The sequence below is a fragment of the Brachyistius frenatus genome, unplaced genomic scaffold (assembly GCF_029030835.1).
Source record: "Brachyistius frenatus isolate BFR_SWC_R1_liver_20210118 unplaced genomic scaffold, ASM2903083v1 Contig_38, whole genome shotgun sequence".
Lineage (NCBI taxonomy): Eukaryota > Metazoa > Chordata > Actinopteri > Embiotocidae > Brachyistius > Brachyistius frenatus.
In genome coordinates this window covers 554052-581747 of record NW_027210637.1, presented here as the reverse complement: position 1 = coordinate 581747, position 27696 = coordinate 554052, and the positions used below count along the sequence as shown (strand labels likewise).

Sequence of the window (27696 nt, the reverse complement as noted above, 5' to 3'; positions counted from 1 at the left end):
CATCCTTCAGTCGCCCACAAACTCTGCGCTCAAACATTGCGCATGTATAGCCCTGCGTGTGTCCTGCTGCAGTGCCGCCGAGCAAGACGCACACCTCTTAAGTCTGTTGATCGTGACCTCTGGGGGATTTAATTTTCAGGAAATTCATCATTACCTTTATGCCGGCACCCAGAAAATGTTGGTTCTCGAGTGACTGTTACAGATTATACTCTCAGCCGAAGAACATCAGGCTCATTTCTAATTCAACGGAGTCACATTCACTGTCGTTCTTGCTTGAAGGATGACATGAGCTCAGCCTGAAACAGGCTTTAACACAATAAAGAACAGTAATTGGTATTTATAGGTGCACTGCACAGCCAGTCAGACGCATCAAAATTCAAACGTGTGTGGTCGAGTTTAAGTTACACATTGATCACGTATGTATATTGTTAACACAGACATTGATGTGATTTTTATGTGCTGTATGATTTTTTTTTTTTGGTCCACAAATGTTAAGCTGTCTAAGATATTTTAACAATTTGATATACTGGGGACTATAAAACCTTCAAAAGACTGTAAAAGTTTCACAAATTAGTCCAAAATCTAAATAATACAGACGGGTAAGAAGTAAACAATTTAATTTAAAAGGAAATATAACACTTTACACTTTCCTTTACCTCTAATTTACTGATAAAGTAAATCAAAACTGAATTGATCTATCGTCTCCTATTTATCTTTTATTGGCTCATTTCAGATGAAAGCATCTACAAAATTTAAAATCCATTTAAAAAAAAATGTATAAAGCTGAAATTTCCCACAAAACATGTTTTTTTTTTTTGTTTTTTTTAAATGTGAAGCCCAAAAAAACACCTTGTGTTTCTGAGTATTCAGTGTCTCAGCAGGTGGTCTAACCCCTGGTTGTGTTCTTTAAGGCTCTCTTTTCAGTCGATGAGGTCTCTTTCATCAGTTTAACAAGCAACAGGTGAGGGTGCATTCAAAGCAACCACAGCAACACTTACAACAGAGCGCATTTACAAACTAAACAATATCAGTGGGTTTTGATGAAATCCGGTATTGATCAAGCTTGTTGCCCCGGCAATCGGAGGAAGTGTGCTGTGTTGATTGTTTATTGGTCTAATTAGCAGCAGCAGAGGGAAATACAAGCTTCACGGGTAAAATAGTTAGACGGAATCCGCATTCTCACTTTCCTTTTTGATTTTAATTTCTCCAGGGTCCGGTAAATAATTTTATTTCCCCGCTTTGTCATTCATGCATCTTGTTGTTGCTTTCAAGCGTTTTCATCCGTATTGATGTTTGCTGTGACTTTAGATGGTGCCTCATTCTTCTGTCTGTGCTGGTGATATTGACGTATTTTTCTTTGTCTCCGCTGGGGTGAAACACTTTTAAAGCTGTTTGAGTTTTCAGTGAACTTGTACACATTTCAGTTTTTCTTGTTTTAGTTGCATTTATGTGTAGACCTGCAACTAATAACTGTACGTCTTATGAGTAACCATCAGTGGTCTCGGAGTGATATTTTCAATCCGACTAATAGTCCAAACCAAAGAAATTCAGTTTATAATTATAGAAAATGGGAAATCAGTTAATCCAGTGGTTTCCAAGCCGTGGCTTGCAACCCTCAAAGAGGTCACAAGGTAAATCCGATAGGCCGTCAGACAGTTGGGAAAGAATCCGAAATATCTTCCTCGATCATAGAACTGTTTTTATTGTTATTTTTATTTTCTTGTAATATACTGGATTTTTTTTTTTTTTTTTTTTAACTCTCCTGGCCTCCAGAATTTATCAAATTTGCTGAAAAGGTAAATGAGATGGAAACCACTTCTATCATCTCTGAAACCTGAATGTTTGTTAAACTAGTTGACCGCCTGATTTTAACGTCAGCTCTGATTTCTGCGCTGCTTTGTACTGAAGTCCCTGTTTAAGAATTTAGCTTCAGGGCGTTAATAAGTCAGTGTAAGTTTTAACCGAGGGCGCTTCAGCATAAGAGAGCCATAATATTGCACCTGTGTGAATGCGATCCCCGCAGCCCTCCGAGTGAAAGCCCGGCAGCGTCCGACGCGCTCTGCTGTCGTCGTCGTCGTCCACGCTGCTCTTCGTTCACGTTTCCGGCTGGAAAACGGCAAACAAACAAACTCCCGGCCTGAAATCCTCCTCACACTGAAACCCAATCAGCAGTATCTGAACCAGCTCTCTGACCGCTGCTTGTCATGTTTGACACTAAAAAGACAGATAGAGAGAGAATGGGGAAGGATTCCTAAGTAAATTGGCAGACATGCAATTAAACAGGGAACTTCTTCACGGACTTCATTTACAGGAAGCAAGTTCATTCCTGGGGAATATGCAGCGGCTGTTCAAGGGCAATGACTTTTTCTCCCACTGCATTCATTTCTCTTCATTTGCATAATGCTTGGCTGTTGGCTGCGCGGCGGCCAAATGCAGCAACATGTTAAGTCTGCATTATATAAAGACACTTAAGAACCCGAGAGGATAAAAAAAAAAACTGCATTGATATCAAACATTAGTGTGCACTGGATCTTGACATGATTAAAGTGCTGTTGTTTATGCAGTCTAAAGGAGAGTTTCCTCCACTTTGTCATTCTAAGGACCTTTAATAGATACAGTGGCTGTGCGCTAAAGTGTTTTTTTTTTTCTCGGGGACCCCCATGAGTTTAGATTTATTTTAACACTAAATTTCTACTGCAGTAATGACAAAAGCATAAAATTAACCATCCAAGTCAGCCTTTATATGCTGTTGTTTCATTGCAACAGCATCAAGTGCGGAGTCGTTCCAATTTGTTTTAATTATTTTATGCCTAAGAATGATATCGTTCTTGATAGATAGATAGATAGATAGATAGATAGATAGATAGATAGATAGATAGATAGATAGATAGATAGATAGATAGATAGATAGATAGATAGATAGATAGATAGATAGATAGATAGATAGATAGATAGATAGATACTTTATTTTTCCTAATGGGAAAGTAAATAAAAAATGTTGAAATATAAAAACAAGAAATAGGAAGTGTGTGAAAAACAATATATAGTGCAGGATAAAGGAGTACAATGCTAGATATAATATTCAATTAAATTTATATAGCGCCAATTTACAATACAGGTTATTTCATGTCACGTAACACACAGCAGAACTTTACAACATTATACAGGGGAACCCAACAATTCAATAATTGTCCAAAAGAGGGAAGGAAAAATTCCCTTTTAACAGGAAGAAACCTCCAACAGAACCAGACTCGGAGGTGGGCGGCTATCTGCCTCGACCGGTTGGGGTGAGCAGAGAGAGAAAAGGACAGCATAGAGATCCAAGACAGTATGTATGGTAGAATAAAATCCAATAAATAAGATTATTAAAAGTGTCATGTGTGCATTGTCAGTCTTGCGCTCGCGGCCTCCTTGTAAAAAAAAAAAAAAAAAAAGGCTCCTACTTTTTTAAGTGACTGACTTATTTGTTTGATCTGCAAATAGACAAAAGTATCAAAATGTCCTGGAGCCTTAAAATGGCTTCAAAGTGATTTAAAACAGCAGTTAGTCCAGCGAAAATGTATGTTGTTTTTTTTGCTTGTTAAACAACTTGTTAAACAACAATTATCAAACTTGTTCAATAAAGTATCTGCCGGTTGACTAATCGATATAATTCTATTGGCAGTATTATGGATATTTCATGCAGAAACTGGAATTTATGTGGGAGATCGCGTCCTCTGTACAAGGTGCTACCACAAAACGCACCTGAATCGTGACTTCCTGTTAAAAACGAGTTTGCAATTCAACTTCCATTTAAAAATGCGTTATTTGTCAAAGGGCCTTCATCATCCAGTGAAAAACAAACGCCAACTTTCTGAAGATTATCTCCAGACATCAACAGAGTTGCTTTTGTTAAGTCGCCGTGCTCCTTGGTATAACCTGGAGCTGTTTGAATCTTTGACAACAGGGAAAACTTTTTTTTTTCAGCCCACCAGTCAGCTGCTCTGCATGCTATTCAGGAGCTCAATGGGGTTTCAGACATTGGTAATTCTCCAAGGTCAGGCCCCAGACACGCCTACACTCTTGGAGGCTTTTCTGCCACAAGAGGCTGGAAACAACAAACGAAGAGATGCAGACCAACAAAAGCTTTGCTCGAGAAAATGGCTCATGTTAAAAACATCGAGACATTAGCGGTCGATGGACTCCTACAAAGAGAGGGAGAGAAAACTAGACTTCTCTTATATGGCTGCATTTTGTGTAAATATATCAATATTTTACTACACAAGTCAATAAATATCGAGGTGTTGTACATGTACATATGAGTAGTGTGTACATGCAGTATTCTCGGGGCGGGGGGGAGGGGTATTGTTGAGTGTTTTCATAGACAGTAAAACTTGCATGGACATTTCTTTACGCGAGGGGTTTAACCCTCAGCTCTGTTGCTATTTACTGAGGATCCTCTGGATTTTCCAAGCAAATCTCCCCGAGGGCCCCCCGGCCACCGCTGGTGATTTGTGGTTGGCTAGTGGGCAATTGACACATTGATAAATCCCCCTCAGATTGGGTGCGATCCGTTTGAATCAATAGAGGCCTTATCGCGCTGACGGCCGTCACGGCCGCGACCGTGCCGGTTCACCTCGGTACCCCTCGGAGTCAGCCTGATTTGTAAGCGTTTGACAACAAACATCGTCACGCCACGTGGTTCGTCAGAGAGTCCGCGGGCGTAAATGAAGGCAGGACATTGTCTGTCAAGCGCGCAGCGGCAGAGAGGATGGAAGACACGCAGCGAGAGGGAGGTGGATATGAAGAGAGACGGGTTGAGATAAAACACAAAAAAGGCTAATGGGATATTGCAAAAAAAAAAAAAAAAGAAAGAAGAGCAGTGGAGGCTTCTTTTTCCCTGTAAATATGCGGCATTTAATATTTTTTTTACCCTACCAGTAAGAATAAAAGTAAAGCTTCTAACACTTCCTGCTGTACAAGACTGTGAGCCTCCTCAGTGTGGGTGGGGGTGGGGGGGGAGGGGGTGGGGGGTGGAGGGGTTCAGCTTCAGCCAGAGGATTCATATGGCTCGTGTCCACTGGCCAGGCTTTCGCTTTTTCTCCGGCCTGCTTTGGCTCCGATCCAGCTTCCCCTCTGTCTTTAGATCCGGGCCAAACCTGGCCGGTCCACGGCTCGGCCAGCAGCGTTTCACAAAATTTGGCGAGACTCTGGCCAAAAAGCTGCCTGAAAAGCTCAAATTTGGAGGATTAATGATCACCAATTCTAAAAAAAAATAATAATAACTTTTCATGGATATAATGGAAAAGTTTGGGAGCAACATTTTGCTTTATTAGCTCACAGTGCTAAGTACTTATTTAATTTACAAAATACCTTGTTTGGAGGAGAGCGATTAAACTACCGAGTCCCATTTTGTGTTATTGTTGAGAAACGCTGAAGCTAAATGCTGTTCATGCACATGGTAATGCGCTTGTTATTTTTTTTTAGATTCCTCTGTTGTCTGGGTGGGAGACTTTTCAACAAAGACACAAACTAAACCATATCACTTATGGTCGAACCCCGCTGGGCCAAACAGAGCTAATGGAGACACGACAAAAGACACGCCGCTGTCAACTCTGCTCTTTGTGAAATAAATGCTCTTTTTTTAAAAATATATATATATTTTTTTTTTAAGGTGGTTGTAGACCTGAGCCAAATATCGGTCGACTGACAAAATTAAGTATATTGAGTTAGAGCAGAAAACCTTATTTTGTAAAAAGGTTGGGTTTCAGGAAAATCTTTAAAAAAAACGTGGGTAGGAAGGGCACAGAGACAAATAATTTTAAAATCATAGAAACAGCAAGTGCGTCGCAGTGGGGAGCCGAAGTGAAGTCAGTGTGAGTGAAACACTGTGAGGAAGGTTAACTAACCCTCTACTGCAAAACTGAACAAGGGGGATTTAAAGAAAGACGGTATATTCTGTAAAACAGGGGGAGCTTATGTGAAACACTTTTCATTAAAACAGTACGAGGAAGCTTAATGAACACCGGAGTCTGTAAAATAGAGTGATGGGGGGGCCCTCAGGATGACAGCACTTGAAAATTTTTTTTATCTCCAACCCTAAATCCAGGCAGTTTATGTCAAAACGGGGGATCGTGCTTTTTTATGAAATCCTATTTTGGCAGCAGTTCAAAGGTCAACAGAGTCACCGAGGTGAAATACGGTTTATTGTCTGGCACCAGAAAACATTAATGTGCAGAAAATGTAAGGATGACGCTAATGATTTGTTTGTGTTTTCTCATCATAGAAACCAAAACCAGCGATAGGTTTGTGCTTTGAAATAGTTTTATCTTCTGCGATGGAAAAGAGGACTATAAAATACTTCCATTACCAGTTCAAAAGTAAAAGTATTAGCAACATAATGTATTAAAATTACTCCTGTCTGACTGATGCAATGCTTTGTAAGGAGGATTTTACTTTGATGCTGGTGCTTCTTTAGTCGATCTGAAAAAGATTTTTTACCTACTTTTACACTGTTAAACTGTCACCAATGCCTCTATGTGGGACAAAGTGCGTGTACTTTCATCTGCCAAATGATTGCAGCTGTCAGGTAAATATGATGAAGTAAAAGGTGTAAGTAAACAAACTCAACTGATTTAAGGCTTTTTAATGAATCACCCTCTTGAGCGCCTCAGATTTCTTCCCGTTTTCAACCGTCCTACAAGTGTTTTACAATATGAGCGTTGTAAAGAAGAAATGTCGGGTTTCTGTCTAGAGTTTCAGCCGTCGTTGTGTTTACTGCTATATTCGTTCAAACAAAAGGTGAGAATACGCTGCTTCTTTATGGTCTTATGTTGGCCACGGTGACTCACTGTCGCTTGTTGAGGTGTGGGGTGGTGTGACGAGATCGGACCAACGGGGCCGGCTGCTCAGCACGCTGTGCGACACAATACAAAGACGTCTTTGACATCTCAAAACTCTTATTTCTTTACATTCTGTGGATAATTTCTTTCTTAATTTTGGAATATTTTAAACAAAAACTATGGGCTACATATTGCACCTTTTTAAAATAAGTGGATTAAAGCGGCATTTCATATATGATTTTACTGATTGTAGATACCTTTAATTTTCTAATTACCTGTGCTTTCCTGTAGAACTTTATTAGAGGTTTAATTAAAGACAATTAATTGCCAGCTATTATGATTGACTCATCACTTCTGATTCTAGCTTCTAAAATGCAAGGCTTTCCTGATTGATACCGGATCTTGGTAACTGTGCGCGAGTATTATGGTTGGTGTGCTCATTGAACTACAAATCCGTCTTGTTTTAATTCTATTCAACTCAACTTTATTTATAAAGCGCCAAATCACAACATAGGTTATTTCATGGCACTTAACACATTAAAGTCCTTACAGCAAGACTTTACAATATTATACAGAGGAACCCAACAATTTAACAATTCCCACATAAGCTAGGAGGGGAAAAAAACCCTCCTCTTTAAAGGAGAAAAACCTCCAACAGAGGGAAGGAAAAACTTCCTCTTAACAGGAAGAAACCTCCGACAGAACCAGGCTCATAGGTGGGCGGCCATCTGCCTCCACCGGTTGGGGTGAGAGGAGAGCAGAGAGAGAAAAGGACAGCATAGAGATAGAAGAGGAAAAACTGTTGGTGGAGACGACAAGCACAGGGCAGAGACATGCAGCTCCATGACGGGACATCTGCAAAAGAAAGACGAGAAACTACGCGAGCGAGGGAACTGAATGGAGACAACAGACAATAAGGAAAAAGCTATGGGAGAGAAAAAGATGGTGAGGTATGAGTCAGTTAAAGAGTAGGAGGAAAGAAAAGAAGCTCAGCATGTAACGAGGTCCCCCAGCAGCCTCGGCCTATAACAGCATAACTAAGGGTTGGTTCAGGTCTACCTGAGCCAGCCCTAACTATAGGCTTTATCAATAAGGAACGTTTTGAGTCTAATCTTAAAGCTAGAGAGGGTTTCTGCCCCTCGAACACAAACTGGGAGCTGGTTCCACAGGGGAGGAGCCTGAAAACTGAAGCTCCGCCTCCCATTCTACTTCTGGAAACTCTAGGAACCACAAGTAGACCAGCGTACTGAGAGCGAAGTGCTCTGCTAGGATTATATGGTTCTATAAGATCTCTAAGATATGATGGAGCCTGGTCATGTAGAGCTTTGTAAGTCATCAAGAGAATTTTAAATTCTATTCTTGATTTCACAGGAAGCCAGTGAAGGGAAGCTAAAACTGGAGAAATATGATCTCTCTTGCTAAATCCCGTCAGTACTCTTGCTGCAGCATTTTGGATCAGCTGCAGGTTTTTAATGAGTAATTTGGACATCCTAACAGTAAGGAATTACAATAATCTAGCCTAGAAGTAACAAACGCATGAATGAGTTTTTCTGCGTCACGCTGAGGAAGGATTTTCCTGATTTTATTGATATTACGTAGATGAAAGAAAGCAGTTCTGGAGATTTGCATTATATGGTGACTAAAGGACAAGTCCTCATCAAATATGACTCCAAGGTTCCTCACAGTTTTGCTGGAGGCCAAGACAACGTCATCTAGAGTAACTAAGTGATTACAGAAAGAGTTTCTGAGGTGTTTAGGACCAAGTACAATAACTTCCGTTTTGTCTGAATTTAGAAGCAGGAAGTTTTTGGTCATCTAGGCCTTTACGTCTTTTAGACAGGCTTCAAGTTTTACTAACTGATTAGTTTCATCTGGTTTTATAGAAAGATATAGCTGAGTGTCATCTGCATAACAATGGAAGTTGATGCAGTGCTTCCTGATGACATCTCCTAATGGAAGCATGTACAAAGTAAAATGTATTGGGCCTAACACTGAGCCTTGTGGAACTCCATAACTAACTCTTGTTTGTCTGGAAGATTCATTGTTGACATGGACAAACTGGAATCTATCTGATAAGTAGGATTTGAACCAATCTAATGCAGTTCCTTTAATCCTGGTAACGTCTTCTAATCTCTGTAATAAGATCGTATGATCAATTGTATCAAAAGCAGCGCTGAGGTCCAGAAGAACAAGTACAGAGACGAGTCCATTATCTGAGGCTAACAAAAGGTCGTTAGTAACTTTCACCAGATCTATTTCTGTGCTATGATGAACTCTAAAGCCTGACTGAAAATCTTCAAACAGATCATCCCTTTGTAAATGATCACAAAGTTGATTTGCAACAACTATATTCATCACGAAAGATTTTGTTAACCATCAGTTAAAACAGTAGGACCATTATTCAGCCAGGGATGCTGCACTATAAATGAGCTACGCCACTGCAGTGGATGACATTTCCTTAATTATTATGAACACAAGGCCACTGTAGTTTATTTTGAGTCACTGCTGCATACGCTGTCCTGCTGCATGCTTTACATTACATACTTACCAGAGCACTAAACGGATATTAATCCATGGCTTGAAATCCTAAACAAACCCATTGTTTATCTCAGTTAAAGTGAGGCTGGCTTTAAACTACAATGGCTCAGTTGTTTAAGGAAAACACCCCTTAAAAGATGACCCCAAATATTAGTGACTTTCTTGTAAATATTTTGTCTCTGCGTCACTCAGCTTGGAGCCTCATGAACAGACAGAGTAGATCAGTTTGAAAGGATTGAAAGGACAAAGACAGTCGTTGATTTGCCTTTACATTTATTGATAATACATTCAGAAAGATAAACTATAAAGGCAGCCTTATGACACATCCATATCATATAGGAGTTTGAAAATAAACACAAAATTAGATGGATAATGCACAACTGTCAGTGCATACTATTTGAACCCCTTACAAAACCAGCTTTATGAAATCATACAGCTACTGCAGTGGAGTCTGATTTCTCAATTATGTCATAAAATGAGAGATTAGTTCCAGTGTAGAAATTGACGGTGTAGCACAGGATCATTGAGAGCTGCCATGTGAGAGTAGAGAGCGAGAGTCTTGTTCACCCTTTTACTTGACTGTCAATCCCAGGAGTGCCCGCCCCCCCTCCTGGTACTGGATTATGGGTTGAACTCAATCTGAATGCTGAGTAGCACCAAAGTCAGTGTCCTTCCTCTCTTTGCTTGTTTTGTCCTGGTGTGTCACTCTTCTCTGTCACTCTGTCTGATTTAGATGTATTGACACGCCACCACACACACACACACGCGCTCGACTGTTCGCACCTGCAGGATGACAGTGAAACACAAACACACACACACACACACACACACACACACACATACATGCATACATACATACACAACACCACATATCACAGATGTGCACGCACAGAAAATCCTGGCACAAAAACCGTATATTGCTGTTTTGGTGCTGAAGAATACATCTTTGAGCCATAAATTGCTCCGCCACTGCCTCAGCTTTTTTTACGAAACTCAAGTTAAAGCGTTCTTTCTCTGTTTTATGGAATCAACATTTTTGGTAATTAATTCATGAAGCAAAAAAAAAAAAAGATTAAACACTGGCTGCCTCCAGCTTTTCAAAAGTGACGATTTGCTGTTTAAGTCACTGTTAATTTACAGTAATACATTTGGGTCTTGGACTGCTGGGCAGACAAAACAAGCAATTTGAAGATGTCATCTTCGTGATTGTCTTTTTTTTCACTATTTTATGAACCACATTATTGAATGATTAATCAAAAAGACAGTCAAAAGATTAATTATGGAAAGAAGTACACTGTATAGGCTATCTTATCACAGCTGTCAGCGTTATCTGTTGGAGATGTTGTCATTTGAGCAGAATGAATGCACCCAAAACCTATTGAATTATTATATTCATGTACACATAAATTTGCCGAGATGGCATTTTGTTGCGTAAAATCGGATTCCTACGGTTAGAAGTTGAATGAATATTTTTGAAAAACCCTTTTAAAAACTTTTACTTACAGTTCAGCTTTACTTGACTCTTACATAAGCGACAGGTCTTAGTTTTCCAAAATGCTTTATTAATTGTTAAAACCCGACTGTTTTATGGATTTCATGGTGGCGTCTCGGTTCCGTGTGTAGTTCACAGTTCATCTGATTGGTTTGCCATTTTGAGAAACCTTCCCCACCAGCTCATGATCACGTATTGATTGACCGGCTGGGGGATTAGATTCAGGTTCTGCGCGCCACGTGTCCTCCCCTCTTTGCTTTGGACTCATCGCGTATACGAGACACGTTGACCTGCGGGGCGCTCCGGTCGGCGCTCATTGGGCTTGACGCTGCTCGATGGTGACAACGCTAATTGTCAACATCTGGGAAGTGCTTGCCGTCCCTCAGCCCGGCGCGGGATGATACGCCGTGATCTGCCATAACGTGTCAGAGGAAATTAGCATCAGTTGAACGTCGAGGGGTGGAGGGAGGGTGGTGGGGGTGAGGGGGCAGGGGAGTGGGGATTGGTCTACCAACATTATCAGGGGCGGTGGGGTTTTGTGAGGAGGGTGAAGAGGGCAAACGGCTGTTAGTGGAGTCATTTCAGGGTAAAGAGATTTACATGATTTACATATGTTTCCTCATAGAGCTGCCGTTCCTGCTGTGAGAAGCTGGATACTGCTTCTATTGCTCATTAATAATACTAGTACTACAATTACTCCTGCTATAACTACTATCTATTGTTGTTCCTATTACTACCATTACTGTAGCTGCTACTAAAACTACTGCCTGGGGGTGTAACGCGCCACCACCACCACCACTATTACTACTACAACTGAATGAATTTATCAATGATAATTATAATAATAATAAGCTGTTTTCTCTTGTGCCGTGTTGTATGCTTTCACAGTTAAAGTAAATTACTTGCATTTGCTTATTTGTTCATCAAATGAAATGGCTATAAAAAGAGAAAAATTCACCAATAGTATTAATATTATTATTGCTGTTGGTGTTATTACATTTACAAGGTGCAGGCTGAAGTTATCCTGACATACTGTGAAAGGCAGAAAGAGCAGTGAATTACAAAGCTGGTGGACCTCAGCTTGTATTTGAGATTTGTAGGAGCCTAAGGCAGGGCTCTCCCAAAGTCCAAGCTTAAGAAGAGTACAGGGTGTTACCAGGCTTTGGCTTTACATCACCCTGCATCAAATTATTAGATCAACAGAGAGCATCGTCTATTAAAATCTTGATTTTACAGATGAAAATTTTTACAGATTATATTTATCCATATTTTATAAATTGTACCCATTTGTTATTACCCATCCAGAGTTCAATGTCTTTTTTTTAAATTCCGTTTTACTGTTGATACCTGATTGTTAAAGCCTTTTTACATCAAAAGTTAGATTTAATTAAAGGCCCTGAAGTTCATTTCAATGAATACAACAATGGTAATATTGCTGACTTTATATAATAAAAAAAAACATTTATTTTTTTTATTTATTTTTTTATCTTGTCTCATAGGAAAGCCTGACTGGTCACAATATCTTTGTCTTATCAGAATGAATCAATATTGAATTTATGTAAAAAAAAAAAAAAAAAAAATGCAATAGCACAAGAGCAACAACCTGGATAAAGGAAATTCACTGGGTTATTAAATTATAGAAGAAAATGAAGTTTCATACCAAACTAAAAAAAAAAAAAAAGGAACGTGGTGCTTGTGGAAGGCAGTGCCTTTTACACATTGCATCAGATGCTGATAAACTAAAGCTTGTTATTCTTAGTAAAAACAGCACGGTTTAAGAAAGAGAAAGGGGTATATCTGTCTTAATGACCTTTGACTGTTTGCCCTCCAACAGGAAAGTGACAGTTTGTGGTGGGACGCATTCGCTTCAGAGTTTTTTGAGGAGGACGCCACTCTCACGCTCTCCTTCTGCCTCGAAGATGGACCAAAGAGATACAGTAAGACGAGAACAATGCAATCATCTCATTTGTTTAATTCTAAAATTCTTTATTCTGTTATTATGGCCATTTATTACTCATCTGTTTAAAGCCATTTAGTAATGCGGATAATTATTTTAGGTAGATTTCAATACATACAGGTACATCAGGCACTTTTATTCTAACGCACTTGGCATAGTTTCCGATGTTCAGTTAACGGGCTCTGTCTGAAATCATGCTCTCACGCATTTTTCCATGCAAAATAAACACTCAGTAGTTTATTCCAGTGAGAAGCAAAATACAGATTTGGACACTTTTAAGTCGTTATTTTGTGACATTTTCTCTCAGACTGTGGACACTCAAATAAAATGGCAGATAAATCAAGTGCATTATATAGTAAATGGATAGCGATTTTGTATCCAGCCACTGAGTTCATGAAAAAAAACAACACAAAAAAACAGATGCACTTGTCAGCAAATTCGGTTTCCCAAGAACGGAATCAAAAAAGACACATTTTCCGTGACTTCGTTGTGGTAAACAAGACTTTGTTTGTTATTTATTCTGTATTTTCGGTGACATTTTGAGATCCCATTGACCTTTGCCTTGAAAGGGGCTTAAACTACCAATCTGTTGGCAAGATGTCTCTGCGTCCAGTTTCATAACGTGGATGTTGGTGTCACAGTGAGCATCAAAGCACGTTTGTTAGTGGCCGTGAAGCACATCTCGCCATTATGTTCCCCAGAAATCTTCCACCCTCAGATATACTCAGACACCTCTGTCTGTGGTGTTCATCATCTTGGCGAGTGCTGAAGTGGAAGAAAATAGTTATGTGGTCTTTCCACTTTGCTTTAACATGCTGTGTCTTCGTTATCGTTATCGATTCCCTGAATTTCCCAAAAATGCCTTTGTAACACTTCCTCAGAAGAAAAAAAAAAAAGTGTGAACTTGTGGAGTGAGTGAGACTTTTCCAGTAATGATTTTTACCACTGAGTCAAACCATTTCTGCATTCTGCTCAGCTGAGACTCTGTCAGTGAGAAAATTGCTATCTGTTCTTCTCCTAACAAAAGGGTTTTCTCTTCATGTGACGACTGAGCATTGGTGCAGCTTCGCACGTAACTGCTGGTAACCTCTTTCTGAAAATTTCATCACAGGCCTCTATTGTGGGTCGTGCTTTTTTTTGGATAAACATGTAAGTGTAAACCACGGTCTTGAAAATAGGCAAATTATAACCTGTACTGAGACACAAAAACATCTGCTATTGTAGGATATTATAATGTTGGTGCTTAATAACAGCGCGGCCCGTGTGGAACAACCCGATAACATATCTGTATTGTGAATGTTTTTTATTTCCGATCGAGCTGAAGTTCAGGGAGTCGTGTTGAACTTCCAGGGTTCCCGGTGTAAAAGTTCATTTTCCTGCAGACGGTGTTCGATGACTGGCAGTTTGTGCACTTCAAAGCTTTGGACGGACACACACCTCCAGAAAATATGTGACTCAAAAATTCAAATGTCCACTGATCAGCCATAAAATTAAACCCACTTAAAATGTAAAAAAAAAAAAAAAAACTACTTGTAGCAGTATTAAAGCAAAAAGTTATAAGTAATTCTAAATTGAATTATGAAGCATTAAGCTGAAGCATTACGGGCTGTTGACAGGTGAAGCATTACGTTTAATACAACAGCCTCGCAATAAATCCTCCCTTCATCAGGATTATAATGTTTAGTTGTTATTCAGAGAAGCGTTGATTTATTTAAATGGTCATTTTGGAGACTGTAATTTGTGGTGCTGTGGAATTGCACTGGGCTAAAGGGATGTTCTTGTATTTTGCCAACCCCAATTTAAATAGGAGGTAAAATAATCATTAGTTGCAGTGCTCGCTGCAGAGCCGGGCGAGCTCTCACCCCCTTTCCTACGGTCGGCATGCTAAGCTAAGCTAACAGGCAGCCGGCTCTCGCTCCACAATTAAGATAGAGACACAAGAGGAGGGATATAATCTCCTCTCATAGGAAAAAAAAAAAAAAAAAAAGCGTGTTTCCCCACACTATCGCTCTAATTTCCCTCGCAGGGAGACCTCCTGTTCATTGCTTGATTTTACCCAAACTGTATTTCCATAGGTTGCGGGGGCTTGACTTCCTCCGCAGGCGATGATGTGCACTTTGACCTCCAGAAACACTCGAGACGGCCGCTACGGTTTGCGGTTTTCAGCAGCAAATGACAGAGCAGAGGCTGCTGCTGAGTTTGTGAAATTGTCCCCTCCATCTCATCTGCATAGGTTTTCTGTTTTGATATCTGAAACATATTGAATATCACACGGACACAGATAAGGACGTGATGCTCTGAAATGAGCAGGTGTGTGTGTGTGTGTGTGTGTGTGTGTGTGTGTGTGTGTGTGTGTGTGTGTGTGTGTGTGTGTGTGTGTGTGTGTGTGTGTGTGTGTGTGTGTGTGTGTGTGTGTGTGTGTGTGTGTGTGTGTGTGATGCAGCTCAGTCACGGAGGAGGCAGCGAGAGAGAGAGAGAGAGAGAGAGAGACAGAAGATACAGGCAGTGGAGGATTGTTGTGAGCCGGGCTGCGGTTTGCTTTTCAAATGTAAAAATAAAAAATAAAAAAATCCCCGGTGGTGTAGAGACGGTAACCCTGTTCCCCCGGGAACGGGAGGCTTAACACCATGGCGATGATGACTCACCGTCAGTTGCAAGCCTTCCTCGATTCACATTCAGGTGCGCTAAGTTGCACACATGCGCGCACACACACACACACACACACACACACACACACACACACACACACACACACACACACACACACACACACACACACACACACCAACACATCCTCCAGGAAAAAAGAAAAAAAAAAATCCACCACCCTCATACAGTATGTACCCAGCAACAGATTTGCCTCGAAAAGAAAAATCTAAGAACCTGAAAGTGGTGTTTACGTCTGTCTCAGCTTTGCATTAGCAGCACTGTACTGTTTAGAAAATAACAGCACCGTGTTTCAAATAGCGGTACTTATTCTCATATATATATATATATATTCCAGTTCGCTATTTTGTCCGCAGCTCAGTACTGTTGTTATTTTTAGCCGCGGCTCCTGAACGGCTTACGGTGATTCAGCTGGTAGGAGGACTGTAGTGCCTTGCTCAAGGCGACTTGAAAAGTTTATGGGGAGAATTTCCTGTTGGCTAACTTACACGGTACAGCGAGTGATGACAGTATAGGCACTCACATTGTCCAGCATTTCACATCGCATATTGTCAGTGTGTACCTCGTTCTTTGTGACATTTTACTCAATATGGAGAGCCGATTGAAAAGATTCAGTTCTTAAAAGATTAAAAAAAAAAAAAAAATAGCCAACTTGCTGTTTTAGCAGTTTTAAAGCCAAAGTTATAAGTAATCCTGAAATGAATTATACATAGCAAAGACGGGCGTAATTAGGACTAATATGCACTAAAAAGGACTTTTTTTTTTTTTTTTTACTATCACTTCAGAATGTGATTAAGGTAAATGGCGAAACACAGAGCATTATGTATGTAAATATAAATACCAAGTATCTTTAGACAGCTTCTTGATTTTAATTTGTGAATCAAGGAATATCTTTACCTTATTAAATCTTCACTTTGCCTTTTCTAGAGAATCATCCTTGTGCCACAGGAAGTTGTGCTTTCGCCCTTTGCTTTTTGATTTGACTTTTGGCAGTTTGAGAAATTCAAGCTCATTCTGCTGTTGTGCTCATTGTTAGTCGCTCTGCACAAGAGCATTGATAACTGCCTAACATATAAAATGTAAATGTGACCGCCAGTGGCCTCGCTGCGAAGTAATCTTGCAGTTTCCAGCTCCGTGAAAAGCGCTGATATACGTAGTTGTTGTCACACGGGTCGGAACCACCACTGACCAACGTGGAGATGTGAGGGTGGAGGAAGTGGAGAGTGCTTAGCCGTGGTTAAAGGGGCAAACATATTGCAAGAGTTGGAGCAAAACAAAAGGTTGTAACATTTTGCAGTTGAACGTCACCTCTTCTGACACATTTCCTGAGGAGAACAAAATATTTTCAAGTTAAGTCCTCTGCAGTATGGATCCTGGATGTGATACCTACAGCTAAATATTTGTGCTTATTAAAACAGAGCTTATTGTACAAAAAAGAGAGAATATTCGTATCTTTAAAGCTCAAACATACTAAGAAAACGAAAAGGACAAGTCTATATATTTATGATTTATTAAATAGCTTGAGCTTGTAAAGCACGTGGTTATAGTCGAGGTTATTTTCATGATAATGAGTATTTATTATTCCATTAAAGCAATCTCATACATTTATTATTCCGCAGAGACGCTTTCTGTATGGAGGTATGGAAATAAAAAAATTAAAAACTCCAATTCTCGTTGAAATTGAATCATATTTGTTTGAGTCACACAATAGCTTATATGATAATTACAAAGAAATAATAATTTCACTCCATTCGGAGGTGCTCTGATTTCATAACGTTTAGCAGTCGAAAAATTATAAAAGCTAATTTACCTCATCTGTTTGTTTGTTTTTCTTTTCCTGCATTGACCTGTGTTTAGGTGTTTTGTAACTCGTCCCCAGCTTGTGGCTTTTAAGGGGAAATAGCTCATATTGGAAAAGCCCGTATGTTAATCGTTGAAGGAAAAACGCGAATACATTTGTATCCTCCAATTTTTACACACTGGAGGTAAAGGTCCCCGAGCCGTCTTAGACATCTTAGAAAGTAGCCTCAGCCTTGTTTTAGGCATCTGTTGAAATTACAGGCCCATACCTCAGATACGTTTTTACACCCTTCCAGTGCTTTCCTTGTTGCTTATTGATTATATTTTTTTTTTTCCAAAGTGTTCGATGTTACAGGTTTTCAAATGTGAGGATTTTTTTTTGCTGTTTCTGTTTTGTTTCATGGCGAACTCAATACCTTTTGTTTGGGACTGTTGTCGGGAATTCAGGCAAGCAATTCGAAGTAGAAACTGTGATGGGCAATTTTCACTGACTTCTGACATTTTACAGAATGATCAACAGATTCATTTAGAATAATTTTTTTTAATCTGCTTCAAACTCAAGGTTAAATGCTGGGTACTTTTCATTGGCTGCTGTAGCTGGTAAATCCCTAAATGCGCCTTGTAGTTTTGTTCGTCCACCGGACGTCTAGAAACTGACTTATACAACCGTCAAAGGGCTGTATGTTTCCTGGTGAAGTAGCAGAGAATTGACAGTGTTAAGAGCCAGAACATGTCGCTGCTGTCTGAATAATTTCCCACCCTGTGTCGCTAATGAAAAGCAAACTTCACCAGATCGTCTGTTGCTTCTAATTGTAATCTACATCTATCAGTAACAATAACCATGACAGAAAACGACATAAGCAGCTTATCCAGACGGATTGCATTATTTCTTGCTTCGCCTTGTTCTTGCAAAGATCTGAAGAGCCCTAAATGTGAGCAGTGACAATTTGCAGTCTCTGATATGTCATTATATTTTATATCATCCTTGGAAATGAAACTTAAAGTATTGTATTGTCATGATTGCTTTGATAAAAGTTAATATTTTTTAATGTGTACTTGTTGGCATCTCATTTTATCTTTGGACTGAGAGGTTTGGTGCACATACGTGTACCTCTGTGTGTGTGTGTGTGTGTGTGTGTGTGTGTGTGTGTGTGTGTGTGTGTGTGTGTGTGTGTGTGTGTGTGTGTGTGTGTGTGTGTGTGTGTGTGTGTGTGTGTGTGTGTGTGTGTGTGTGTGTGTGTGTGTAAAACAATTCTCCATCGGTGCAGGCCAATTATTGTTTTCTACAGTACACCGAATACTCCAAAAATCTATCTAATTATACCCTCAACCATGGCCTTAACATTCGCCCCAGTACCTTGTCTGGCTCTGCAATCTATGAGGCATCTGATGAAAGCTGCACTCCATGATGCAATCAAAGAGCAAGGCTCATTTTAGAAGTAGTTCAAACAAGAGAGGAAAAACTCTGCATGTTTAGTGGGCTGGTTCAGGGCAAACTGCAAAAAGTGATTCACAACGCATTTACAATTCATCTAGTTATTCTTGCATTGCAGCATGCAATAATTGCAGCTATAAAATGACCACAGCTAATAATCTCTAAGCAAGCATGAGGACATAATGAGGAGCAAGAAAACACAGGGAAACTGTTTTAATGCGTGTGAAGGAATGAAGCACACTGCCTCTGCCGTGAAGCTTAACAAGGACTCGGTGCTATGAATTAAAAGTGGGACATTTTTAATCAATAAACACATTTCGTCCAGTTGGAAGTGTGATAATAATTATAACTTTTCTTAGACCAGTGTTGCATATAGCAGCAACATCATAATGAGCCGTTTCGGTAATAGTTCAGTGTTATTGTATTGGTTAAGAAATGTTCCACTTATACATTATGTCCTTAGCAGGTTTTAGTCCAATGGTATACTGTAACAATTGAACTGAGAGTCTAATTTAACCTTCAGTCTTGTATTGAACAACATACATAATGTAACTCAGGTTTACTCTGCAGTAATGACCATCTCTCTGTGTATTTATTTAACTTCTTTTGAATGGCATTCATTCTTTTACAAAGTATAATAATTCAAATGGTTTTATTCCAATCTGTATTAACTTGCGAGCTGCAGAAATAGAACTTGACTGTGACTAAATGTACACATTTTAACAATTTCTTTCTATACTCAGCCACATTAATAATTAATAATGGTTTAATCCTTACTAGTGAATGGGATACAGTGGATGTTTTTTGAAACGCTAACCCCTTTTTACCCACTGACACTAATGTTGGCTGTCAACACTAGATCGTTAAAATAGTTCAATAATGAATTGAATAACAACAAATATTTTAATAATAAAGATAAATTAAATGAGTTCGAGACATCTGACAAATGAAACAAAGTCTTACCATCGACTGTATATAAAAGTGGACGTAGCCTCCGGGTCTGAAAAGTGAGGCTGATGTAGAAGTGCATTGAACTGCAGTCCCAATGAGGGCAGCTAGGCGCTGGTTCCAAAAAGGCTCTGGCTCTGTAGACTCCCATTCAAATTCTCTAACGAAATACAGTCAATAATTTTAGTTTCCCATTAAGTCATTAAGGTGTTGTTAAAGCTAAAGTCACTCCTTCCTCTTAGTTTGGCTGTCCATCTGAAAATAAGCCCATCATTCATTGGATCTGCGGCCTCAAAAAGCGGGATGTTTGGGGGTCTGTTTGATTGATAGGCCTCAGGTTTCTGCAAGAAATGGGCGGGGCATAGGGTCCTACGGTTCCCAATCAGATTGAGTCAGATTAACCACTCGCTCCTCCCCTGCTCATCCAAATATGGTCACTTCTAGCTCTAAAACAGCATGATGGACATGGCCAAAATCCAAATTTGAGGTATAAGAATGGCGGTTACCAAACCAACACTTGACTGTGATGCATTTTCTTTTTTTTTTTTTATCAAAAGAGCTGCAGTAGCTTGCACCATTGTCCTCACAGCGGACTTCAGTCTTAAAAATACCATAAAATCAAAAGCATATGTTATCTGCGCTATGCTAGCGACGTACTTACCGTAGTTAACGTTAGTCCAGCAGCTGGAAACGTCCACTCAGCTGGAAAAGATGTCCACAGACATCGTTGCGCCAACTTTATCATCCCAGGAAAACCACTGCTTTGCTGCCACTGCTAAAATGATAAGTGACTGTTACGATAAACGAATTATACACTTACTTTTTTGCTCTGTTTTGGTCGCCGCCATATGTGGAAAAAAAGTATCTGGCTGTTTGTCTGTTAAATGCTTCACTATGTTCTGTACTGACTTTGTCTCTTTGCTGCTAGGCAGGTAGTGCGCAGTGGGTTTATCACGACTTCTTAGGTGAAAATAACTGCCTGCTACTGCTGGAAACATGATTGACTGAACCATACGGTAAATGTGCCGTAAAATGAGAATAATGAAACGGGGTAAAAAGCTGCATAGAGCTGCGGGGTTGCATGGAAATTCTCGGTGGTTTCATCAGTACAAATTACCCATTTCACACCGCATGTAGTCATTTGACTTCGTATTAATACAAAAATATGAACACAAAGAAATACATTAATGCAGCAAGTCTCCAGTTCAGAAACACGAATCACAAACATGTCTTCAGCGCTGCTGTATGATCAAGTTTGCTTCCAGCTTCTGACAGGCAGCAAGTTATTGATATGCCCTGCGTCCTTTGTATGTCATTGCATAATGTTGTTAATGGCCAGTCTGAGTCGAGACCTCTCCGTATCTTTATGATGTTTAGAAGTCTCGCTCCGGTTGCCGAGCACACTCTGTCTTGGCCCCGTGCATAATCAAAAAGATGTTTGCAGACAGAGCTGGATGACGTGGCTAAAATATTATCACTGTAATGTTCGTTGATCGATAATTATAACAGTACACATTTAATACCATTAACGAGGATTCAGATTTTCAAAAATCATTTCACCGTGTCCCCCGTTGTTTAGCTGTGCGTTCATGCCTGCGCCTTTGCCTCCGCATCTTTTTCCGAGCGTGTTTTTCTCTGTCGGAGCGACGGCCAATGTTTGTGTCTGAATGTCGTGTGTCTTGTGTGTGTGTGTGTGTGTGTGTGTGTGTGTGTTGGTTTGAGAGTTAAAGGGATCTCAATGCTTCTGTGGTGGCGGGTGTTTTGAAAGGGGGGTCGGGGGGGGGGGTTGGCGGGGGGGGGTGGTGTGGTACGGTGTGCGAATCTGCTTTACAGAGAGATGGATAGGATGGATTGAAAGTGTAGAGCGGTGATTGGCAGGCGGGATGATGCGGCCCTGGCTCAGCTGCAGCGCTTGAGATGTAGGCTGCTGCTGATTGACAGTCGAGGCCGAGCCTGGGAACCACAGCGCTGGATTGGCCACAAAGAAAGACAGAGGGAGGAAAGAGTGAGAGAGGAAAGAGTGAGAGAGGAGAGAGGAGAGAGAAACGACAGATTTTGAACATAAATATGTAGCCTTAACATTTCCCTGTGTATTCTGTTCCTGGATAGTTCGACACTGCCATCTATTGTAAACTGTGCCGGTGGTATTTTATTACGATATATCTGACAGCTGACATTGTGCTTGCATGTGTTTAACTGAATTGGATAAAGAGAGCGTGATGAAGGGAGAGTTGCAGAAAGTAAGAGGACTGCATGACGGTGAGCCCCTCAGCAAAACAAGCAGTGAGTCATATGGAAAGTCGATGTAAGAATCTCTAATGCAGGCGCAATAATGCAAGTGCCCTGCAATATCTGAATGACAGACATATACATTGTAATATAGAGAAGGGCAACGTTCGCCCGTGACATTAGCTTTACCCTAAGGCTGGAATGCAGGTTTTTATCTTTATTAACTGGTTATTTTTTTGGGGGGGAAATGGTAGGTAAAGCTTCGGATTACATGTTTTTTTTCTGACCAACAGCCCAAAACCACCCAGATATTCCATTTACAATGATATAAAGCTTAGATGTTGGCACATCCTCAAATTTGAGAGGCCAGAACCAATGAATGTTTGGCAGTTTTGCTTAATGAATAACTTAGGCAACCATTAAAATTGTATAAAAATGTTAATTATTTTTGAAGCTTTTATTTCTCGTCAGAATCCTATCATTTAATTCCCAAAGCGTGTGTAGTTATAATTTGTGGCCTTTTCTGAAAGAAGACGTTCTTTTATGGGTGTATGTGGGAGAGGTTCAATACAGTTTAGAGATGCTGATTGCTGAGGGCTTGCGAGGTGTTGACTTCACTTTAGTATTGATGAAGCTGCTTTTAAATAAATGATTTTTTTTTCCCACTTTTTGGCAATCTAAATTTTGTGTCTCTAACCCTTTTGGGATACAATTTTTACGCTGCGGCCTTGGAAACGGTCAGTTTTTCTGAACGTTAGCTGAGTTGTAAATACCGACGTTTTGAAGCTTACTGCACACAGGTTTTTGATGAGCATGTATGACACGCTCATTTTATTCCGTCGTAACACAAAAATGTCCTTGTTTGTCAGTAAGTTGTGACCCCGAGGTCCACGCAGGACTCTTTTTTTTGCCACCGCCTGTTTGCTCCTGCAGGATTTTCATCCATTACCTCCCGCTCCCGCAGATCCAAGATCCCATTTCCGTCCGCACCTGCAGAGATGCTGAATAGTCCCGCTTGCAACAATGCTTTCTTCTGAAAGCCCGTCTGCCCTGTCCTGTTGGGAAAATAAGACCCACGCAGCTCGTATAGATTTTTCCAGCATCTAAAGAAATGCTATTATTGTTCCTCAACTGTTTAAAAAGCCACCTTCAGGGATGTAAACTCAAAATGAACCTTGCCTTTAAATGTGAAGACACTAAGAAGTGAAGGCGGGAAAAATAGCTGGACGTATCATGTCCTTGTTTCTCTGTTAGTTTATGTCGTTTCCCGTAGCAACAGATACAAACAATTTGCAAGAATGTCAGATGTCAGAGCAGCAACGGTTGTTATTTACAAATCGTATTAGGATTAGAGATAGCAAGTTTATTTTAGTTTAAAGGAAACTTATGTAACCAAGTCTAATTAAGAGCCAGGGTTGTATAACGAGAGCACAAAACAGAAAAACTCAACTTCATATTGTTTGGTATTGTGTTCTGAGGTACTGAGGTGATGATTATGAGGTGTTATTGTGTTCTGCATAAAAAAAATATGCCCTGCTTGCATGGGGTTACAGCTTCAAGGTTTTTAAAATAAATATTGTTCCTGCAGTATTCGCTTGTTCCAAATCTTCATTGAATCTAGGTAGGTAGGTAGGTAGGTATTTACTTTATTAATCCCCGAGGGGAAATGTTTTAATCTATATGATGATTACGAGAGAATTACTCAAACGCTAGTTTTTGTTTGAGTAGGGCCACCGTTTTGTTTTTTTCTGATTTGGAGTACCTGTTTTGAAGGACAGGTTCAGTCAAGTCTGTCATCAAACAATAATCAGGTGCCCCTATGAATATCAAAATGGAGTATTGGACAACACAAGTCCCCCATCACATTTTTCAATGTCCAGTCGTGCTGAGATGTTTGAGTGCTTTTGTCCTTCGCTACACACATCTGGAACCCTAATTGAATCACTTAAACCAATAATGGGCAGGTATGTTGAGTAGAAGTAAAACAATATAATTCATTACCCTCCAAAAACAGTAAGCTGTAGGCTACATGAAGCTGTTGAATTATTAAATGACTTTGAAAATTGTGCTGACTCCGTGTGACTATCATTTCTCCAGTCAATAAACAAAACTCTCCCAACTCGTGTTATCGTTTATCATCACGGTAGGAGAAATTAGAAATCACCTGGAGACAATGAAAATATTTAAATCAAAAATGCAAAACAAGCATTTGCATTAACAGGCAGTAAAAGTTGTGTAACTTAACCAAACTGCAGCTCCAGAGTCTGCAGGCAGTCGGGATCAGGAGTAATCTCCACAGGCGAGCACGCTAACAAGCACTGACTCTGGTACATGAAGGAATCTGATGAGCCCTGACGCTCCTGAGCGGTCTGTTTGGTATTTTTCTCCGCATCAAACCATCATGAATACCTGGACAAACTATTTTTGGCCGGCAGTAATGTCCAGTACGAAACAGGGAGAAGGATCACAGCAAGCAGGAGTTATATGAATGTTCATACGGGCACCTGACTGCCGCTTTAAGACAGTAGAGAAAAATTATTAAAATCCCATCTCGTATCTTCATTCACTTTTCCCCCACAATGATGATGCGGATTGAATACTCTGCCTATATAACAGTGAGATCATCCTGCATGCACAACATTCGTGTTTGGCAAAGTAGGATCTTGCAGGATCCCGGTCCCCGAGCAGACCTTGATTTTCACCTTTCACAGTGCAGTGTGTCTGTTTGCCATTCATTTGAAGTCCTCCTTGTGATTTGGAACTCTGCCTGAATTGTCTATTAACGCTCAATATAAAAAGCACAACTCCAGTGGTGTGAAATAATTATGAAGGGAATCAATTTCAAACTCTAAATTCAGATTGTGTTCTTACTTTATCCTTTTTCTAACTGCAGTGGCTGCCAGATGGCAATCAAGACATTGACTGGGACCAGTTGATTGTTTAGTCTGTGGCAGAGCAGAAAGAGTTTTACTATTTCTGTTTCTTTTTACTTGCTGATCAGCCTGTTAACAGGTCCTTTTGTGGAAACTGGCCTCCTCTCCTTTTCTGTGTGATTCGTGCAAGCAATCAAATCTGATGCCACCGGCCTGAGTTAAAGTTGAGTGAGGTGAATATTTTGTCGGCTACTTCACATTATAAAAGAATTTTATTTTTTCAGCATGGAAGCAGTTTTCCTTGGACTGAAAATGATTAATCAGCCTTGTACGGTGTTGTGGCGTTTTTCTGAGTGTAGCGGATCAAGCTGGCACATTTTAAAAGGCACCAACAATTATCAGAAACAGGCACTCGATTTCCATGACAAGAGGCAGTTGCACCTTGTCTGTATGTAGCTGACAACCCCTTATCTGATCCCATTAATATATCGTCGAGATAAGAGGGGGGGGAAAAAAAGACATGTTCCTGTTATGTAAATTTTCCCTTGGGGTTGTATTTTTATCCCTTTCTTCTTTTGTACATTTTGAAAAGTAAATATTCAGGCTTAGAACACAAAAGCAACATACAAGATGCTTTGATTCGGTGTTTGTAAAAAAAAAAAAAATGTTTTTTTAAGAGCATTGATCATGTATATTTTCAATTTATGTTATGCTTTAATTTGTTGTACAGTATATTAGTTAATTCCATTCAAGCAGGCAGATTTTGTGGAAACATACCATAGTCCGTGTCAAAGCATACAGATGTAACTTCATTCGTTTTATATTAGCAGTGTTACAGAAAAACTGGTGCAATTAAAATGCAGTAGGAATCGCCATCGAAATGACCTCCGAGTGAGCAGAAGACAAAAACAAAGTAAAACTCTATGACTTGATTATTCTCTTCTCTTAATCAACCTTTTTTTGCAGGAATACCAACCAATAATAAAAGGCTTGAATTGATGTGATTTCAGTTTTGATTTCTGTTGTGTGAATCAGTGGGTGTTGGCACATTATCTGTGCATTTTATTTGAGAAAAAAAACAAAAAAAACAACACAAGGCAGCAGATGCGTGCAGTGGTTTTGTTGCACTGTTTGACCAGACAACAAAGAGATGGGCCTTTCAAAGACATAATGTGGTTCTTCTGGGGGTGCCGAGAATAGTAGCCTTTTCATTCTAAAACAATATCCAATGTCTGAAAGACGCCTACTCTCGCACAAAAAGCCTGCTGGCGTGAAAGTAAAGCACATTAGAACGTACCTGCAATTCATTCTTTTAACAAAACAACACATACAGCGCTCTGCTTATAATGTGCCATTACTATTTTTTTTCTTGTGTGCTTTGGAATAAGTCAATTTTGTTTGTTGAGAACAAATTACAAGCAACAAGGACTCCAATGACAAATAAGACATTAAAAGAACAGACTTCACAGTTTTTAAGCAGAAGTTTGTTTGTATATTTTTTTTTGCAGTAAAGTTTTAGAATACGCAGAATACTCTAATTTTGGAAAACAGTGTATTAAGTTTCTCGCCTCTGCAAGTTTATCTGAAAGGGCCGACCTAGTTTCTGTAGCAATAATATCCGAGAGGACATTTCCTTATTGGGATTATGGGCATGACAGTGAGGCCGTGAGCTATGACGTTTAGCCACAGGCGAGAGAGCCCATTATTTACCATAAAAATGTCTTATTAAGTGTTCTGGACTTTTTTTTTTTTTAAGAATACATGACTAATGGATAAAGCTTTTCTCCACAGTAAGGGCACAGTTCAGAAGTACAAACAAATTAGCTCCTGAGTTACCTAAAAACTTAGTATTGAAACCAGAAAATGTAACTTGGCATGTTTTTTTTGACAGGGTCATCATCCGCCTTAAATTTTAGACACCCTATCTCAAAACTGAAACCATCTGAGGCCGACGTTTGAATATATATATAGTCCCTCATTGATGTTGGCATATTATAAGTTTGGAGTGACAACTACAGCGGATTGCATCTATAAATGGACTGTTTTGGTGTGATGTTGGTGCACTGTAAACTTTGAACAGAACATTAGAAATTACAGAAAATGTTGTGAATTTATCAAATACTTTTAATTTGAAAGGCACACATTAATACTTCTGCTGTATTTCCTGCACTTCTTAAAGGGATTCTAATAATGTTTTTATGCGAGGAACTATATTGTAATGCAGAATTCATTCACTTTGCTATTAATAGAAATTCATTGGGTTTTCATAGGAATTATAGTGCTTGTTTTATTATAGAAGCTGCACGTATTCCACATCTGTTAGGTTCATTCTCTTTTTGTTTTTCTCGACATTTTCTCGGCAACGTGTGGAATTTCTTTGCTCTGCTTCTTTTGTCATGTACAGTATGTGACGTTACATCGTGATGAATGGACATTTCTTCATTTTGAAGCTAGAAATTTGTTTGTTTTCAGTGCAAATGTGCTAAATTGAAGGGATTTTGTGTGCAGCAGGGCCGCTGTGCATCCTATTAGTCGTAGGTCATTCAGTGACTTTGTTCATGATATTACACAAGCACAGAGAGCCTTTATGCCTAACAGACCCTATGAACTCTTTCTCTACAGTTGTAGGGAAGTTAGACTTGCAAAAAAGGGCCGAAACACAGACCAAAATAACTTTTTGGAAGCATTTTAATCACTGATAAATGTTCTTCCCTCTTTAATATGTATTGAGAGGCAGGGAAAACTCTAATGACTCAAGTTCAAATCTACAGCAGAGTACCATCTGTATACATACAACGTAGAGAGTGGTCAGTCACGTCGGTTTCCAGGTGGCCTGGTTCAGGGTGGGAACCATTGTATTTAGCTAACAGGAAGGGGAGGGGGAACAGCTATCGGAGGGCACCAGCTGTCCGCGAGGATGGGCAGGCCCCCTGGCT

At 39.8% G+C, this 27696-nt stretch overlaps 1 protein-coding gene across 4 annotated transcripts in view; it reads left to right on the top strand.

The window, feature by feature from the left end:
- The window catches only part of ldb2a (LIM domain binding 2a), a 95966-nt gene that overhangs the window by 14396 nt on the left and 53874 nt on the right, over positions 1-27696 (top strand). For all 4 annotated transcript variants that reach the window (XM_069701761.1, XM_069701760.1, XM_069701759.1 and 1 more), the window contains exon 3: positions 12686-12788. In XM_069701761.1, the coding sequence (XP_069557862.1) occupies positions 12686-12788 (103 nt within the window). The remainder of the gene's footprint in view (positions 1-12685; positions 12789-27696) is intronic.